The sequence below is a fragment of the Sinohyriopsis cumingii genome, chromosome 1 (assembly GCF_028554795.1).
Source record: "Sinohyriopsis cumingii isolate HCF-2022 chromosome 1, ASM2855479v2, whole genome shotgun sequence".
NCBI classification, from domain to species: Eukaryota; Metazoa; Mollusca; class Bivalvia; order Unionida; family Unionidae; genus Sinohyriopsis; species Sinohyriopsis cumingii.
Window position 1 is genome coordinate 63,891,572 of NC_142961.1, and position 21,589 is coordinate 63,913,160.

General features: G+C 34.2%; 1 protein-coding gene across 2 annotated transcripts in view; it reads right to left on the bottom strand.

The window, feature by feature from the left end:
• LOC149806997 (uncharacterized) overlaps window positions 1–21,589 on the bottom strand; it is a 151,433-nt gene that overhangs the window by 46,900 nt on the left and 82,944 nt on the right. For both annotated transcript variants that reach the window (XM_089960518.1, XM_089960526.1), the window contains exons 9-11: window positions 19,142–19,227; window positions 14,377–14,614; window positions 5,239–5,384 (exon numbers count right to left, since the gene is read on the bottom strand). In XM_089960518.1, coding sequence (XP_089816644.1) covers window positions 5,239–5,384; window positions 14,377–14,614; window positions 19,142–19,227 — 470 coding nt within the window. The remainder of the gene's footprint in view (window positions 1–5,238; window positions 5,385–14,376; window positions 14,615–19,141; window positions 19,228–21,589) is intronic.

Sequence of the window (21,589 nt, forward strand, 5' to 3'; positions counted from 1 at the left end):
AAATATATACTAGATATAAATTTTTGGACTGAAATTATGGATGAATACATGCCATGATATGGCATAATTATGGATGAATACATGCCATGATATGGCATAATTATTCATGCTGTTGAGAATCAGTTTGACAGAAATATAATTTAAGTCAGCAAGGTTCAACATAATTATACAGGTTTTATTGTATCTGGGCCATTTAATGTGACCCTGACATTGCATATCAGCGTAATTTGTCCAAGTCTGACCTCAGAACGCTTTGTGTAAAGTTGTAAATTCTGTTCAGCACATTTTTAAAGATAAAGTTATTTATACAAGTCTTTTTGTGTCATGGTGATACAAAATCTTTTGAATAAATCTGAAAGGCATTCAGTCCAGCACACTTTCTGCCCAAAAATCGGTCAAATTCCATTCAATACCTATTCTGAAGAAGTCACTGAATATTTTTCAATTTTTTAAGTATCAACAGTCATATCTTACTTTTGACTAAAACCATTTGTATAAATATGAAATGTCTTCATATCTGACTGTTGACTAAAACCATTGGTATAAATATGAAATGTCTTCATATCTGACTATTGACCAAAATAAAACCATTTGTATAAATATGAAATGTCTTCATATCTGACTTTTGACTAAAACCATTTGTATAAATATGAAATGTCTTCATATCTGACTGTTGACTAAAATAAAACCATTTGTATAAATATGAAATGTCTTCATATCTGACTTTTGACTAAAACCATTTGTATAAATATGAAATGTCTTCATATCTGACTGTTGACTAAAATAAAACCATTTGTATAAATATGAAATGTCTTCATATCTGACTTTTGACTAAAATAAAACCATTTGTATAAATATGAAATGTCTTCATATCTGACTTTTGACTAAAACCATTTGTATAAATATGAAATGTCTTCATATCTGACTGTTGACTAAAATAAAACCATTTGTATAAATATGAAATGTCTTCATATCTGACTTTTGACTAAAATAAAACCATTTGTATAAATATGATATGTCTTCATATCTGACTTTTGACTAAAACAATTAGTATAAATATGAAATGTCTTCATATCAGGATGTTTTTGTTAAGTATGGTCAAATTCAGCATTTTTGGAAACAAATTTGTTTAAAAGCTTTATCTGTTTAGTAACGGTGGCCATATTTAATAGCAGATTGACATAATCTGCTAAAAAAAAAAGCTACAAGGTCTTTATTCCAGAATGTCAGTCACACCGATCAAGGGTTTTCATATTTATAGTAATGGTGGCTGGATGGCAGATTAGCAGCACTGGTGCCAACTTGAAAGGTCTTCATGCCTGGATACTTTCCACCATGTTTGGTCACATATTTAATTCAGCAGATTTGGAATAGTCATTTAAAGGTTATTGTCTGTTTAAGGTTAGGAGTTTGTTTATAGCCTGAGGGACAGTAAGGCTGAGGAGACAGATAACTGAATCAAGAATGACACTGCAAGGTGAGCGTCCTTAGAGTTCAGAATTAGGGAAAAAAGAAAAACAGACTCCATGACTGTTGCTGCAGGTCACTTTTAGTGACTTCAGTATAGATTATATATAGAAATAAAACATAATTCAAGTCAAAAGGTATACAAATGCATGCTTCATACATTCTTTAGCTTTACTTTACATACATAATGAAGCTCAAGTGCTTGAAATGTTTGGCTCTGACCACCCAAGACACAGTGAAACCATTCATGACCACAATATAAATACCACTATAAAAGATCAATAGTGCAATACCAGTACACAATGAAGAGAGAATGGTTGACTATTCAGCCAGGATATTACATTAATCGACAGTAACAAAATTCAGCATTGTTCATGAAATTTAATGTACTACAATATCACCCTCTCTCTCTCTCTCTCTCTCTCTCTCTCTCTCTCTCTCTCTCTCTATATATATATATATATATATATATATATATATATATATATATATATATATACATCATGAAAATGAATGCATTACAATCCAATATATATATATATATATATATATATATATATATATATATATATATATATATATATATATATATATATATGTAATATACATATTCATATGCATATAAACATAGAAATATTTGTAATTATTATTATTTTTTTTATAAAGGAGGCTGTGTAGAGGGAGAGGTGGGAGGTGGGACTTAAATTCCACAAAAAATTATTTTTCTCAAACAAGGATTGCATTTCTGCTCCTCTGCAGTTCAGCTGAAAATGATGCTAATTACAATTCAATTAACTGTGTGCAGTTGCAAGCCCTGACAAATGATTGGCCAATGAAACCCATGTGACCACTATGGGGCAATTCAGTTGGCCCTTATGGGCTCAGCTCATTATCATAACAGAGTAAGGTAAAAAAATAGACTCAACCTCATTACACCACACATAAACGCACTTATGCAAGCAAAGTAGTTTTATGGTTAGGTGTTTATTTATAGCCTAAGGGAGAGCAAGACTGAGGAGACAGATAACTGAATCAAGAATGACACTGCAAGATGAGCGTTGTAGAGTTCCGAATTAGGAAAGAAAAAATAACATACATGCTGGAGGCCACTTTTAGTAATTTTATTATAGATTATATATAAAAATAAAATATAATTCAAGTCAAAAGGTATACAAATGCATATCGAAGTTACTGCTATAACGGCATAGCTTCTCTATGCACACTTCATACATTCTTGAGCCTTACTTTACAGTAACCTAATGGTGAATCAACATCCTTTATATAAATCTGAAAGGTCTTCATACCAGAGTCCTTTATTTCAAATTTGACTAAGTTCTGTTCAGCAGATTTGGAGAAGTCATTAAAAATTATTTTACTTTCAGTTAATAGTGAACATATCAAGAAGCGGATTGGCATCATCTGAGCCAACTTGCACTCTTTGCCATGTTTGGCTGAAACTGGTCTGAGAAAGCTTTTGAGAAGATTTTAAAAAAAAACAAAAAATGTATACAGACAAGTTTTCTGTTTTTATTAATGGTGACTACACTTCATGTCAGATTGGCATCATTCATAAAAATGTGAAAGAATATTTCTTGGTATAAAAGTCTACATCAGAAGACTGGAAGTTGTAATTTATGATAGAATTTTCAACGTTGTTCTTACTTTTGCAGCAAACTGAAACAGGACTATTGACCTGTACTGCTAATGAGTTGAACATAGGCTAAGATTGGTCATGTGATCATGTAAAACTGGGTCATATTGCTATAGTAATTAGTGCTGAATATTGACAATTTTTGCTTCCAACAGAACTGTACTTCCATTAATATATATAAATCACAAATCAAAATGTTAAAACTAGCCTCTTGTACAATGATACAAATCAGTAGAAAGTCTACAACAGACTATCCAGTTTTTCATGATCATGTGTCAATGTGACCAGCCTTTGTCTGTTCTAAAAATGTTGACAGTACAGATCAGCTTTTACAAAAGTACTGTTTCAGACTGAGATTTAATGGCAAAATGAATAAGAAAAAATGTAAACATGTTATGTATATCTAATGTTTTGTAACCCCATGTACATAATTTTGTCTAATTTTGTAATTTTTATTCATGCCTGTAAATTGTAGTGATAATCTTTAGTTGAAGTTTGTATGTGCATGGATTCTACTTTAAGATATTAAAGGGCATAAAATTGCATAGGATCTACAAACTGATGCTTACATACATGTTGACATTACTAATAATAAAATTATTAGCAAAATATGTTTATGAGTTTCAGGCTGTTTCCCTTTGGATGTCAAGTTGTATGTTAGAAGAATAAAGGTAATTCCCATTGGATGGGCTAAATCATATGAGTTCTTCACATGGCAGTAGTGACAATATGCATGTTTTAGCTTTTTGCCTATATGTAAGTAGCTCAGACTGGGCACTTTTCTTATTCTTATTTCTTTTTTTTGGATTCATTCCTATTTTGAATTCTTATTTCTTGTGTTCCTGTTTTAACATCAGGTCTGCAGACATTTTTATGTTGTATTCAGATATTATTTGAAAGGAAAAACATTTGTTTGGATTATATATTGGCAATAGAAAGTGCTCTTTGGACTATAATATTATTTTGGAACTACTGTCAATTATTCAAAGAAGTTTTGGACAATGCCATTTTGACATATCAGGTCTGTTGGCAGACCAGTACATTTGTGGATCTTAAGTTTATACAAAACTTTCCATTTGTTTGGACTTTAATATAACTTTTTCAGGCTTATTTTGGATTCAATCCATAATTCTAAGTTTCTACTAAAGTTTCATTTTATAACACATTTAATTAAACTGTTAAGTTTTTAAAAAAACTTGAAAGTTTTGCTTCTTTCTGTTAGCTTATGACCACAGAGTTGTAACAAGAAGTTCTGAGAAAAATGTATCAACCAAAACTAAGTTTCTGTTTCTCATGCAGAATTTCAAACCAACACTGAAAAAAGCAGCTTGATCACCTGGTCAAATGTACACAATTATTTTAACTCTTTTTATAAGGGGCCAGCAAAAGAATTTCAATGAGAATGAACAATACAAATCCAGTAAAACATTTAACCAGAAATTCATGATAGGAATAATTTGCTGTACAAGGTCTGTTTATTTTCTTGAGTTAAAGTTATCTAAAGTCAGCAAGAAATCGTTTACTTTTTGATGGTTCACATCAATTATATTTCATTCTATTATCATCTTGTATCAATAGTTCAAATGTGTATAATATTACACAATCAGCAAAGCCAACATCAAAATTCATCAATGCATCAATGGTATCACAATTAAAGACATCATCTAACATCTATCAATAAGAGCACATAAGATTATCCCATATTACGTTCTCACATGGGCAAACATTATAATGCATATGTAGTTATGAGAGAAAGGGGTATCCTTAGTAATTTCATAAAATGATAATTGTGTATAACTTATCAATGATTTATTTGTGCTAACAATGTTTTTATCAAATATTACCAGATCAAAACATTCATAGATGTGCCAAAAAATGGAGAAAAAAAATGCTGTAGTGACCTGATAATCAAATCAGGTCATTAACATATACATCCTACTCAGCCTGACAATTCTTAATTGGTCTCCAATAATGGTTCTTGCACAGTGAATCTAATGAGCTTATTAAGGTCAATGACTGTACAGATGGAGAAAACCAAATCAAGATCCCCACCCCCATAATTTAAGACATTTTGGAAAAATTTAGGCTAGAGACTTAAACTTTGTGTTATTTCAACCTACCTCGCATCCACTTCCTCGCCGACCATGACACCAATACAGGACTTGAGATGTCTGTGACTGGACCTCCGTCTGATTAAGTGTAATGTAGAAGTTTGTGCCATTATTCATTTTATCATACTCCACAATCATGCTGGGTGCAACAGGACCTGGTGTAAAAGTATTGTACAAAATTTTTAAAAGCATGATCACTCAACACATCTGTCACCACCAATTGTTTAAAATTATAGTTAAATAAAATATAAAAATTTCAATTATGTGTGTTGCAATAGATTCTGATTTTCAGGTAAAATGCAGACTTTTTCAATCGAGGATCACATTTTGACAGAATCTGTTATGAGTAATTCCCAGATATCAACCATGTGAACAGGCTGTATGCATGTAAGGTCTTTGCATGTCTAGTGTCAGAAACATGCCAGAAAATTCTGTAAAAAACCCACATGACCAGGAACCTGGAAATGTTACTGATCCAGTCCATAACCAACTGGTGTTATGTTTCATCATACAAAACAATAAAATATAGTCAAATACTCGATGGCAAATGCAACCTGACATCAGTGCATGATGATTTAGATACTGAAAAATGGAAAATAAAGAAAAAATCACAATTTACGTCACATTATCAAATTTACTAACTTAATTAAATTCTGCTAAATATAAGCACTGTTTACTGATAAGGACAATGAAGTTTACTGTCCAGTCCAAACATAGGAAATCTAGAGGCTGGACCTCAGAATCTGTTGCAGCTATTGATAAACATTCTGAATCATAGTCAGAATAAGAATCAGGATCCTTGTTCATTGATGGATCATCAATGACAGTATTGGAACTAGACCCAGCTGCCCATGAAATTAGGTCTCTGGAAAGGGGATTGCTGGACTGGATCAAACACATCCATATTTGCAGATTGCAGCTGAACAGTTAACAGAATTGTTATGGCCTTACCATGCATCTTGTTTCCATATTCAATGTGAATTCTGTAACCAAGGATTTTAAAAACATCATTTGATAGGGTCATATTCCTTTTTAACATTTCTGTTTTTGTTTAATGTATTTGGACTTCAGCCCCTGATGGCCTTAAGGCATCCAAATATCTCTACATGTTCATGTTGAGAATCATAATGCAGACTACAAACAACTTGTTTATATTCAAATCTCAACCAGATTTGTGACTGGTCATCAGGAGCAATTCAATTTACTTAACTGCAACTTTGCTTTTATTGATCCTTTTTAACATTATAATATATACAATTTGTAAGTTAAATTCACTCAATATCCCCAAAAATCCAACTGGTCAGACAGACTGACTACTTTTTATTTTGGCACCAGCCTGCTGTGAAATTAGATGGCATTGGATCAGTGGACTGGTTTCAATTTCACATGCTGTATATATCCCATCTAGACAAATGCAGTGCCCCTACAATCAATATTTTAGAAATATGGTAAACATGTTTACAACAAATTCTAAAGATCCCACAAATCAATGGGTGTTTGTGGAATACATTTTATCCCACTGCAAATAATCTGCAGTCTCCTTTGATGAACCTCTTCTGCACAAATTTGTTGCACATATTCTGCATTATATGGAATCTGAATGGTAACCCTGCACAGATTCTGCAGTGCATGGAATTAGAATGGTATCCTGCACATATTCTACATTGTTTGAATTGGAATGGTATGCTTCACATATTCTGCATTACTGGTATATGGAATTGGAATGGTATCCTGCACATATTCTGCAGTTGATGGAACAATGGAATGGCATGTTGCAATTATCTTGCAAACACCTAAACAAGATGAACTTCTAAAGCCAAGAAAGCATTCTCTGCAATACTCAGTAGACCCAACCATATTTTTAACTTTTACAACCCTTTTGCTACATAACCCAGCTGCAAGTAATCTGAACATGTGCTGATAGAGGTTTGCTTCACTTAGTTTGCTGACAAATAATCCATGTCCCCCCCCCCATGGGATTGACAGGAGATCATGTCCTGAGATGAATGTTGTCTTCTAGTTTGAAATTATACAGTCATGTAAATGGTTACCAATAAGTTCTAACCTTAGAAAAATCTCATGCACTTCAAATTAAATGACAGTTTGGGAAATATTCTAACAAATTAGCCTTAGTTTACAGTAAACATAATTAGGGCCATTCTTTTAAGACACTACATTAGAAATAGCTTGCTCAATAGAAACTTTTAAGGTGGCGCTCACCAGATAATATGTACTTTTGAGAGAGTGACGTATGTAAGGTGAAGTAGTTCGCATTTAAAACATGCACAGTAGAGAGAATACAATTTACCTCTGAAGTTCAGGAAGCGAAAATGACCAAGTAGAGCTAGCACATTTTTGAAAGGTGCACATTTGAAGTAAGGCCAAGCTGTATACTCTATAACCCATAGTACACCCATCAATAATCATATACCAAAATAAAGGGAATTAAAGGTTCTTTGCATTATACCTAAGATATACAAGGTCTTTTTTAAACAGCCAGTATAACCAGTGAAGAAAGCTGGGGAAATTCTTTTTCTTTAAAATCCTAACCCTGTGCAAAATGTGAAACTGTATAGCGCCACCTTAAAGAAAATATAAAAATGTTTGCAATTATTTTTTTTATTTTCATATAATTATGTATGATGTTCTGAATAAAATGGTACATTCATATTGATGTTAACCATGAAAATAAGCTGATTATGATCATTTTTCTCTTGCTTACATAATTTGCCATGAGGTATGTTTGTGTGAGTAGTGACCTTAATTATGGGGAAATTAGAAGTCTTAGAATATAGGAATAGAGTCAACTTAAATTTGAAACTGTTGCAATAAGTGACAGAAATATATGGTGAAAATGTTTCTTTTCATTTATTTGCAATGAAATAAAAAAATAAATGAAGAGAAAGTGAATTCGCTTCTTCCATATTAAACAATAGGCAAATATTTTACACTTTGACCTTTGACCTTTATGAACCTGATGAGTTACCGCCCTATTCTAATTGTAAAATTCATTGTTGATATCTCAGAAATAATTCTGGTTAGTTTCATGTTCCTGTCATTCAGCATAAAATTGGTTGCTATGTTTACAAAATGTAATGTGCATTCTTAAAATAGCTCACTTTTATCATGGGGGGGGAGGCTGGACCAGTTAGAGATCGACACTCATAAATACTGTTCTGTGGGGGGAAAGGCAGGAGAATTATTCAAAAGGATTGTTTTGATGCTTGCGACTTAAATGTTTCAGCCATATAAACATAATTAAATCATACAAAAATAATACCTATATCTTCTTTATGGTGGTGCTCACCAGATAATATGTACTTTTGAGAGAGTGATGTATGCAAGGTGAAGTAGTTCGCATTTAAAACATGCACAGTGGAGAGAATGTTTGCATACCTCTATGCTACATTAATGTAATGTGGATGATATTTCTTCTGGATATTGTACTTTGGGAAATTTTACATGATTTAAGCACACTGCTAACTAAAATAACTGCTCCCTTGTGTAAGCACTTTTTTGAAAGGTGCACATTTGAAGTAAGGCCAAGCTGTATACTCTATAACCCATAGTACACCCATCAATCATACACCAAAATAAAGGGAATTAAAGGTTCTTTGCATTATACCTAAGATATACAAGGTCTTTTTTAAATAGCCAGTATAACCAGTGAGGAAAGCTGGGGAAATTCTTTTTCTTTAAAATCCTAACCCTATGCAAAATGCGAAACTGTATAGAGCCACCTAAATTGAAAAAGGTGACTGCAATACACATATTAACTCCCCTCTGTAGCTGATAAGATATTTCTTTGTAAATGTGTCTGATCTGACAGAATTTGTCATGTCCGATATCTACAGAACTTGAATGTAATTTTGGACTCCTCCATCAGTGTAGTTAATTTCTTTCTGAATCCAATGGTCAATGTAGTTTGGCTTGTAAATGAATATTTTCAGTGTGTGCATTATGATGAAAAGCTAATTATGGCTTCCAGTCCAAAGTATGAGTGGCCATCAAGTTCAGAATTTTATATTGGCATGCCTGTGTTTTGAAAGAATAATTAACAATTATCATGTAAAAAAATATACAAGTGCTTGTTTGGAAAACTTCTGCTCGTGTACTGTAGCTAACAGCTGTTTCATCATAACGTACACAGTACCTAGGGATGGCACTTTTTAAAAGACGTATGCCAGCTATTCACTGAGTTCATATGAAAATGATAAAAAATTCTAAAAGGCATCTGTGAATGACTACTGCACAATGAATGAGGTTTTCCCCTTGTTCCAAGTATGTTTTACTGGAACAGTCCTAAGTCTAACTGACAATGAAATTATAGTTTTAAGTACCTGTTGACAAAGGCCTAACCGGCAATGGAAATTATATTTCTAGCTACTTATTTACAAAAGCTTTGTGTGTTTTACCGGAATATCCCTAAGTCTAAATGACAATGAAATTATATTTTCATGTATTTAGTTACAAAGGCTTTGTGTGTTTTACTGTAACAGCCCTAAGTCTAAATGACAATGGAAATAATATTTCCAAGTACTTATTTACAAAAGCTTTGCAAAAGAAAAGTAAGTTGAAGATAGTATGCAATCAGCTTGTGAATACTGGTGTTTAGAAGCTGTTAGCACCTCACTTTTGCAGATCATTTGCAACTACTGTGCAAACAGTGAATTTTAGAAAGTAAGTTCTAAATATATGATACAAATAGATTGCAATATTTGAGATATTGCACTAACATCTGCATTCAATGGTCCATTCATGACCAGAAGGGTGCAAGTTTGATTCTCACCATTACAACAGCCCAGACAGGATACCACAGTGTGTCCCTGTGCAAGGTATTTTACTTGCCTTGGCATAATTTACTTTTCATATGCTGTGTATAAGGAAACCTTACAAAGTCCCTGAATTATTCCTTTGGCTGTTGTCTTGTTTAGGGAGCCAATATGGATGAAATCAACTTCATTGATGTTGGCTTATCGTGACATAAATGGAGTTGTACAAGAATGGCTGACTGTTTAGTAGGACTGTACAAATTTTGATAAACATCTATCAGGTACCCACAGATCCTAATTAATGGTTACCTGAGTACCCGATCAAAGGGAAATTGTATTAAATGTGCATAAACCTGAACTGTTTTGTCATAGGATGTCACTGGCAAGAATGGCATGCAAACATATTTTTTGAGTGGTCAAATCATAAATAACAAAACTTCTCATTTGGTATTTATATGTATCACAATATGAAGTAAATAAAACTGACAAAACAGTTGATGAAACTGTGAAATGAAAGAAATAAAGCATGAATAATCCTAATGTCATCTGGTACAATGTCCAATAATTCATCCTCATTGTCTGATCAAGTTCTGAAATCCCCAATCATTGTCTTGCAAACGGTCATGGTCTAGTCCTCATAAATATCACCTGACCCCCCCCCTTTCCTTGGCCTCACTGTCATATGTGGGTGCTTATGTAGAGACTGAGCTTGGGCTCTGTATTTAACACTTTGATCATACAGTTTGTGAAACCTTGAAAAGGTTGAAAATGAACACATGTCAATTGTGTGACAAGATCAAATAACCACCCTCTGTTACTTGCAACTGAACAAGTATCACACCTGCAGCTCAATCAATAGGTTGTCACATGGGAAATGAATCTATGGAATTAAGGTCAAACATTTACTGGAAGAGCAGAACTCTACTTGGCACTGAACAAGTACATGTATTAAACATGTAGCTAAATCAAAAGTATTCTCAACCTGAACACAAAGTGAGTGCTGCCTTTACAAGCCGAGTGCTCTATGATTCACATGCACTGGCAGAAAAAAACTGTATATGGTAAACAGGTACCTGATGGCTCATTTTATCATCCAGGTTATTATCAAGGGGAGGGTATCCAAGTACCCTGATACACGTTGGCATTTAGGAATATATACTAATTATAGCCATGTCTGCTACTGTGGTTACATCTAAATAATGTCAGTTACATCTAAGTAATGTCAGTTAGTCATTTAGCTGCATGTATGCTATTTACAGCAATTTGTTCTAATGCAGCAAGTAGAATGGAGTAAGAGGTACAGTACAGCTCTCGAGATTTTTTGGAACCCATACATCATGGTGGGTAACTTGACCCTCTCCACTACTGCCATGCAATGGAGCGATAAATACCTACAAATCAGCATCACATCTTGGCTGGCATGCCGGTGGCATCTCCTCTGTGGAGGGGCTGGTTGACTTTAATGACTGACATTTAAGCAGCCAATGAATGAAAACCGCCCAAGGAAAGACCGAGACATAGTGAGTGATTTATAATCAGGAAACATTTCAACAATTAGTGATCTTTATTTTGATCACAAGCATGGACAATAAGAAATAACTTCAAAAGTCTTGTATATTCAGAACATTTAGATAATGTTGATCAACTTCTTTTGCAATAACTTAACACTTTTATTTTCTTTTGCAATAACTTAACACTTTTATTTTATTCAAAGAAATCTGAACAAACTTATACACGACTTGACAAGAAGCACACCTTGTTGAGCTTCTTTTGAATAGTATAAATATTTCTTTTTAAACATGAAAAGTAATCTTTGGCGGTATGGTCAATTTAATTTCAGGTAACAGCCAATTCTGTTTAAAAATACAAGCAACAAAACAGAAAACAAAGCATTTACACTTAAATGCAAACAACTTATTTAGCTCTTAATAAGTACAGGCTCAGTTACTAGGCTGAATATATATGTACACACCTATGAACTAGTTCAGTTCTGACTGCGTGTGTACTGCAAGGGATTGGCCATTTAATTTATGGGACTAAATTGTTTTTTCCAGTTGGGGTATTTTGTTTTCTTTCATTCACTGCAAGATAAATTTGTTTCAAGTAAAACAAGGAATGGCATGGTGTCCTTTTTATACTACAAATTAGAACAAGACATTCTTTAAAAGAATTATCCCCATATCTTTAGAAACTTAAATTGTCTCCCCCTAATAAAGACATTGCTTCGGCAGATGTACTACAGAAATAAAGGCATTGACCATTGTAAATACTTAAAATGTTAGCATCAGAAGATGTCAATTTCAGCATGGGAAAGGAAATGTTTCTGACAGATAAGTCATCTAACTTGGCATGTTGTGCTTAACAGATCAAATTATGGTCCCATCCTTAACAACGGAAGTTTGGTAATTGTTCCTAATTAACCTGACCTCAACAAATTGTTGAAATAAATAATAATGTGCAAAATTGTCAAATCTTAGATGTTCAGAGACTTACATCTGCACCAACAATTTTGGGTATTCTGCATGGAAAGGATGTCTCCCATGCATCCTATTATTTGCTCTTTCTTGCAATGGAAAATATAACAACAAAATTTTGGTATCATCATATAAAAAATAAACAATTATAAGGAAATGATCTGTCAATTAACTAATAATAATATAGATCTAATTCTTACAATTATTTTGGTGCAGATATTAAAGTATTAAAGATTGTGGTTTCCTGTTTGTTATTGTTTGAGTCTCTGGCTATTTAGACACCACCACTACCCCCAAAAAAGGCAAAGTTATTTCTTTGAATAGTATTTTGTGTATTTCTGTTTTTGGTATACAGCTTTGCAGCTAATAACTGTGGCTGAGTGGATAAAGTGTAACACACACACACACAAACGTTTTTTAAACACAAGATATATTCTTTCATTCTTTCTTTTTCCTCGAGTATGGTATTAATATCCTTACCACTTTCAGGACCTTTAAAAATTTAATTTTTTATGTGTAGATTTATAATTGGTAAAATTTTAACAAATTAATTTTGTAGATTGCCTAAAAATATTAGCATGTTATGCATTGAAAAAGTAAAATTTAGTTAGCATTAATGCTTGGCATGAGGGTGAGGCCACAAGCTGCAGAAAGTTTGCAGTCAAGAAATACATGTACAAAAATGTTTCTAGTGATAAGTACAATTGATTATGATAAATTGTGCAGTAGTGGATTCCATTTTTAATGAGAGAGAGAGAGAGAGAAAGAAGAGTTGTCATTTGCAATCAGTATAAGCAAGACATGGAATTGATTCCTCATGTTTTTCTGTCCATCTGTCTGTTTGATTAATGGCTATATGTGCCTGTTAAGTTCTCTCTACAAAAATGATGATGCCTTGTATTACTCTTTCTCCCTCCCCTTCTCTCTGTGGATAAAATGACAGATGTTACATTTATGTTTATTTAATAGGATGTTGTTGTTGTTGTAGGGTTTAATGCCATTTTTCAGCACACGATAGGCTATACATGGTGGCCAGTAATAATGGTGGAGGAAGAACCCGGGACTACCACAGAAAAAAACACAGACCCACGAGAAGCTACTGGCAAGCTTTCTCACATACCCACTCTAATAGGATGTAATGACTTTATGCACACAAAAAAGGACCCATCACTAGCAGTAATACCATTTTCTTTATCATTTCCTTTAACCATAAAGCAATCAAGTTCGTTTTTTGGTGAATATTTGAACCCCTGTCATATAGTACACTGCACTCATGAATCAATCTGACTGGAAACAATTTTATGCATATCATTTATCATATTTTGTACATAGTAGTATAACCAGTCGGAAAAAAAAGTTTGGCCTGCACATTAATCTCAAACTGGTTTAGTGGTTTCTACTGCATCCAGTAGAATCCACTACTTAAAATGAAACAAAAACTAAATAAACTGCTCGTAGATCTATTTTGAGTACATTTTGCACAACTGAATCTTAATTTAGTTTCTCAATACCATGTTATAGGAATGTACAGATGCATTTCCTTATTTTTGTTGCAGTTCATGCAACATACTTTGTTAATTATCATGTAGAAAGTCAGTGATATCGCATGCACTCCATGCAAAAATAACGAGAGATAAGAAAGTTTTACAACAAAATCACATTCATACCTGACTGAAGTGAAATAACATTGCACATAAGAAAGCATGCTGTGTAGAGCAATTCAATGTAAGCCACTCCATAAGAACATGCGGAAAGATGGTGATCGTTTTTTTTCTATATCCCATCCACTCTCCCTCTGCTCCCACCATGATGCATGGAGTTTTGAAAAATCATGTGAGCTGTACTATAGAAATGACATATGACCTTAATATTGCCTCCATAAGAGAAACCTAAGAGCTTACTTTGCTTTCTGGGCCATATCACCAGATGACTGAAATCTTCCCGCTTCTTTCCAGCACCTGTAATCACTCTAAGCATGACTTCATACACCTTCTCCTCATCAGGGAGCATCAAGGAGTGTGAAATGGCTTTTGAATCAGTAGCAATAGAGTTCCATGTCTCCTCTGACCCTCTCTGCTTAGTGATTATTTCATACTGCTGGCCTGATGGATTGTCATGGAGATCACAGGGTAACAAGGGCTGGAGAGAAAAACCAAAAATACTCAAGGTGAAATTAAACAACAACGCCACAGTGCTACGATCTAATCTCATCTAATCAAGGGGAAAAAATCCAAGGGCTAATTATATTACAAAATATATTTTCCTGCTGCTTAATGCAGTGAAAAGCAAATTTAAAGATGCTTGCTTCTCTCAAATCAATGTTCAGTGTGCAGCTCATTATTGCATCATCAGTCAAACATCACTCATTATTACATCATCATTGAACCATCACTCATTATTACATCAAACATCACTCATTATTACATCATCATTCTAGCATCACTCATTATTAAACCATCATTCAATCATCACTCATTATTACATCATCATTCAATCATCACTTTATTACATCATCATTCAATCATCCTTTATTACATCATCATTCAAGCATCACTCGTTATTACATCTTCATTCAAGCATCACTCATTATTACATCATCATTCAAGCATCACTAATTATTACATCATCATTCAAGCATCACTCATTATTATATCATCATTCAAGCATCACTCATTATTACATCATTATTCATTATTATATCATCACTCTAGCATCACTCATTCATCTATGGACATTTGTTGGAAGTGTGCTGCTTTGTCTCATTTACTACAAATGTGTTCCTACTGAAAAGTCATAAACCATAAATACATGTCTCATTTATTACAAATGTGTTCCTACTGAAGTCATAAACCATAAATACATTTCTCATTTACTACAAAGGTGTCCCTACTACTGAAAAGTCATTAACCAAAAATACATGTCTCATTTACTACAAATGTGTCCCTATTGAAAACACAAAAACCAAAGAACATGTCTTACAAACTTTAAGGACAGCTAGTTGTGTACTGAAGAGATCCAGTAATCAGAAGTAATTTATAACATAGAAATTTACAAGGTCATTTAGGACATAGGAATTTACAAGGTTATTTAGGGTTGTTACAGGTCTATGCTTTTAAAATAAGTAACAGAAAAGAGTGAAAAGCAATAAGCTTTATAAAATTCAACAAATAATTTATTTCCCTAGAATACAAAGTGAAAATGAAAAAAAGGAAACTTATAATACTGCGAGTTAGATCCCCAATAATAAAGAATTACAGACACAAGTCCTAATAATTAAAGGTCTGAATAAACTTTAGTGGAAATCCAAATTAAGTCCAATGCTGAAACTGTTAATGTGCCAGTGACTGCTCATATAGTGTTGTTGGATTACAATAATAGAATCCAAGAAGAAATCCTTATTTGAAGTTTCAGTATAATTTCAAGTCTATATTTCCAAGAATGTTATCTGAGCCCTTTAAATTTCTACGAAAGAAATAACTTGAGCAATTCCAAATAAAATACTGTACACAACAATAACTTGATTCTGCGAGGATGTTAAAGCACAAATGAATAATCTTTCCAGTAACAAGATTATAGTCTTCTACTTGACCTCAGGTCACAATTAGCATTTTCTCAAAAAAACCTATTAACTACCTGAATATAACCGTCTTGAAACTTCTTAATGTTTACAAAAAAATATGTTACTTATAATTAGAAAGTCTGTTACTAAAATTATAATACATAACCTGGACTATATCAGGTAAGCCAGGTAAATTGTAGGGGAATTCCAATAACACTGGTCAACAGTGAAATCATTACTGACTTGAAAAGGCCCTAATCTGTAGTATTTTGGTGTGCCGAACACGAATATAACCGTGAAAAATTTGTATTGGCTCTCGTTTTGAAGATATTCATATACCTCATTTTCTATGTTTCACTGTGTAAATTTCTCCAGTAGGACTGCAGCAACATCCGGAATAATGATGTAACATTGCATAATACCATCATGCTCACATCATCCACAGTTGATTGCATCATTTTCTGATGCAATGCAATACTAATGCCATGCGGCTGCTGAAGTAAGTTGACATCAGCAGTGTACTATACATGTGTAGGCCTATTATACTAATGCCAGGCGGCTGCTGAAACTGACGTAAGCAGTGTACTATATAAAGCCCAATCAGATAGGTTCAGCATTTAAAATATTTTAGACGTTGTGCGAGACAGTTCAAGCTACTGTTACATAAAACTTATTATTTTATCCATTTACGTACAATAAAGAACAGTAATGCCTCGAAAGTGTGTTAATACCGCGGACAATTTTTGCTATATTTGTGGGGAAGTGACATTTGCCAACCAGAAGAAAAGTATCAATTCTCAAGTGAAGAAGGCATATCATCTTTACTTCGGATGCAAGGTTGGTGACCAAGACAAGCCTTGGGCTCCGCATATATGCTGTGCTACATGTACAACACAGCTTTCACAGTGGTTGAATTGCAAAAGGTCATCAATGCCGTTTGCAGTCCCAATGGTGTGGAGAGAGCCAAGCAACCACCTAAATGACTGTTACTTCTGCTTGGTTCCTCCTCTTTCCGGCGGAATAACGAAGCGAAAGAAGTCGAGAATAGTCTACCCAAACATTCCGTCTGCATTGAGACCAGTTCCACATGGTGAGGGACTTCCTATTCCAGAACCTCCAGCAGAATATTCTCTTGATTCATCTGACGAAGACAAAGGTGAGTCGACCTGTTCTTCTCCTGGTCCATCAGCATGCAGTGATCCAGATTTTCACTGTGGTGCATCATCAACCCCACACAGAATAACACAGGAAGAACTAAATGACCTGATTCGTGATTTGGACTTATCAAAGAACAAGGCAGAATTGCTAGGATCAAGACTCCAACAATGGAATCTTCTAGAAGATGTCACAATTACTGCATATCGAAAGCGCCACCAGCAATTGGAGCCTTTCTTCAGAAAGGAAAGTAATCTGATATTCTGTTCCGATATTGAGGGCCTCATGAATGCTTTAAAAATCACTCACGACCCACAAGAATGGAGACTATTTGTGGACTCCTCGAAACTGAGTCTCAAGGCTGTGCTTTTGCACAATGGAAACATTCTTCCATCTATTCCAGTAGCGTATGCTGTCCACATGAAAGAGACATACGATAACTTAAGGCAGCTACTGAATTCCATTGAGTATAACAAGTACAGCTGGCACCTCTGTGGTGATTTGAAGGTAGTTCCCCTTTTAATGGGACTGCAGCAAGGATATACAAAATACATGTGTTTCTTATGCGAGTGGGATAGCCGAGCAAGGGAAATGCACTACATGAGGAAGGAATGGACTCACAGGCAGAATGTAGCCTTTGGAGAGAAGAATATCCAACACCCAGCTCTGGTTGAGGCTCAGAAAATCTTGCTACCACCCCTTCACATCAAACTAGGTTTGATGAAGAACTTCGTGAAAGCCATTGACCGGACTTTGCCAGCATTCCGATACCTGCATGAAAAATTCCCTCGACTCAGCGAAGCAAAGATTAAAGAGGGAGTTTTTGTGGGTCCTCAGATTCGAGAGCTTTTCAAAGATGACCGGTTCAACAACTTGCTGGAAGGTGACGCGAAACAAGCATGGAATGCTTTTCGCCTAGTTTCTACAAACTTCCTCGGAAATGTTAGGACAGAAAACTATAAGGAACTAGTAGAAGACATGTTGATGAAGTATAAGAAACTTGGCTGCAATATGTCTCTAAAGATTCACTTCCTTCATTCCCATTTGGATTTCTTTCCTAGCAACTGTGGTATTGTTAGTGATGAACACGGCGAACGTTTTCATCAAGATATCGCAACAATGGAACAAAGATACCAGGGAAAATGGTCCACTACAATGCTGGCTGACTACTGCTGGACACTCCTCAGAGATGCTCCCGAACAGCTGTACAAGAGACAGGCGAAGAAATCTAAGATGTAGTCAATGACTTGATTTTTTATAGGTAGGCTATTACAGTTGACCTTTTACTATTGGAATGCATTTCGTTATGTAAACATTAATTTCTTGCAGATTACAAAAAAACTAGAGCCAATTTTGCAATTTGACTGTCATATTCGTGTTCAGCACATAAAAATTGATCAGAATTGACTATTTTTATTTCAGTAACATGACTTTTGTAAAAATTTGTTGTCCAGTGTAATCTAGACCCTGTACCCAAATAAACATGTTTACTTCTTTTAATAATGATCCTGATATTAAACCCATACAGACAGAGAATATTTTAGCTACGTATTAATTGTTTACAGAAAAAAAATCAAAATTTTAAGTCAAGTAGAAAATAAATCTGATTTTGTACAAAGTTAAATCCAACATACAATGTTACATTACAATAGCATATTGTTGTTGTTGTAGTTGTTGTTGTGGGGTTTAAAGATATTTTCAGCACGCGATAGGCTATACATGGCGGCCAGTATTAATGGTGGAGGAAGAACCCGGGAATACCCCGTAAAGAACCACCATAGCATATAATGAAATAATTAAAAAAAACAAACAAACAAACAAATTAAATATACATAACAGGATATAGGAATTTACAAGATCACATAGGGTATAGGATTAGGATAAAGGAATTTACAAGGTCATTTAGGATACAAGAATTTATAATTCGAATGGACATCAAACTTCCTTCCTACCTCCCAATACAACAGTACTTTCCGACATGGACTCTCAGGGCATTGTACATCTGTGTAAGCCAACAATTTGGGATTGGCTGCTGGAACTGTGAATAGAAGTAACATTAGAAGAAAAATAAAAACATTTTCTTTGTAAGCAAAAACATTTCAGTGTGTCTGAACACAAAAATCTTTTGTACTACGTATGCTGTTGAAATCAAAGTAGAAATATTAGGTGCACAGTGTCCTGCTTTTTCTTTTCAATTCCTTAAACTAAACCTTAGATGAACAAACTAATTACATTTTCTTTGGTTGAAAAAGACACCCTACATATATGACATTGCTTTCCTCTATAGCTTAAATTGTTTACTTGCTAGTTGGAATAATGCTACCTTGCAAATGATCTTACAGAAATCCTACCTGGTTCTGTTGCAGCAAATTAAAAACTATTAACCAGCATAAAATGTTTGGAAATTCAGAAGTTACACTATCATTATGAAAAATACTGTTCCTGTGGCAAATACAGACTCTTGATCTGAGATTTGTTAAGAAAATGTTTTGCCGAAAATATGACATTTACTTCTATATACACAGCTGTACTCCCAACTGCAAACAATATTGACCCTAACCAGTCAATTACTCCTAACCATCAGCTAGACTGTTCCGGTGGCCTAGTGGTTAGAGCATCCACCTCAGATGTGGGAGGTCATGGGTTTGAACCCCAGCCAAGTCATCCCAAATACTGGTAAAAATGGTACAAACAGCTGCCTCGCTAGATGCTCAGCATTAAGAGGTTAGTGTTAGGACTGGTTGGCCTGGTGTCAGGATAATGTGGCTGGGTTGGACATCATGCTACATGTCTGTGGCATGATGCCCCAGTGCCAGACGTCACTATAAACTGCCACATTGCAGACATCGTAGCGATATGACTGAAAAATTGTCAAAGCCATGTTAAAAATCCAAATCACACACACACACACACCTAACAAACTGCACAGACCTAGATCTTCTGGCACTTTATGTGATTGCAGATTTGAGTCTATGCAGTTTACAGCGGGATCTGACAAATATGCAAGTGTAAATGGTACTTAATTTCCTGGTTATAACTACCGGGTACTCATGATTTGCTTTGCAAACCACACAAATTTTAATTTGGCTAAACCTTAATATTACTGTCTATGAGAACTAAATTAGTTGTCTGTGTCCTATAGCAACAGATACACCCAATGGAAAAGGACCCAGATAAAATATGCACAAGTCCTTTCTCACACATTATATAAGTCAATCTGACTGAATCTGTTTGTAACTTAAGGAATAGGTTGTCTGCAATGTAAGTTTTAGACCTTTTACTCACAGCAGCAACTATTAGTCATACTATTTTAAAAACAGTGATTACATAATAAACTTATATGTAATGCATTTTCTCAGTTGCGCTATTAATAATATGTGTGCCAGTCACCATTCTGTCATTATTTCAAATGCATAATGCTTGATTAACAATTCTCATCTTTCATATATATTATTATAACTATTAATGTCTAGGGATGAAAATGTCATTTTTATCTAAAGTTTGTATAAAAATTATGCAGTATTCCGTATTTTGTCAAACCAGGTATGTCTATCCAGAATAAACCAGGCCAACCAGACCACTAAATAAGACTGCATAATAACTATCTGTTAGGTGTAATATTTGCTTCTGTAACCTGACAATTTAGTAATGATAATATTTTCTATTTTTCTATAACTTTCATCTATTATATCTAATGTTTGACTGATTTTATTATGGGTGGATTGCTTTCAGCCTCAGGTACAATGACACAAATGGTTAAACAAATATTTTCTTTGATAATTGCTAAAATATTTACTTCGTGACTTGGATTAACACCAAAAGAGAGAAAACATGTCTACGAAGAAGTATTAAGAGTGTTACAAGATTTACTTCCCTTTTCTATGGCCATCACTTTGCATAAACCCTTTTCATTTAAACATTTATTAGACATCACTCTTAAGTAAGAAAAGCAAATGATACCAATTTTATGTACCATATATACTCATCTGTGAGTGGAGTCAAATTGCAAACCACAAAGATCCTGATCTGCCATATCATAATGCACCTGCAGATTTGGGTCTATGATGTTTGTTGAACTGATTACTCCTAACAAACTGCACAGAACCAGATCTACCTGGGCATTACACGCCAGCAGATATGGGTCTGTGCAGTTTGCACTTTGACTCATAAGCAAGATTATATGGTAAGCACATTCAATGATGCTGAATGATGTTTTGAGAAACTAACATTTTGAAATTTTTTACATCAACCTGGAGCCTATGTAACAATCCTGGATTATCTCCCTTTGTTTCAGCCATGTTACAATGTGCACTGAAATTCAATTAAGCACATTCAATGATGCTGAATGATGTTTTGAGAAACTAACATTTTGAAATTTTTTACATCAACCTGGAGCCTAT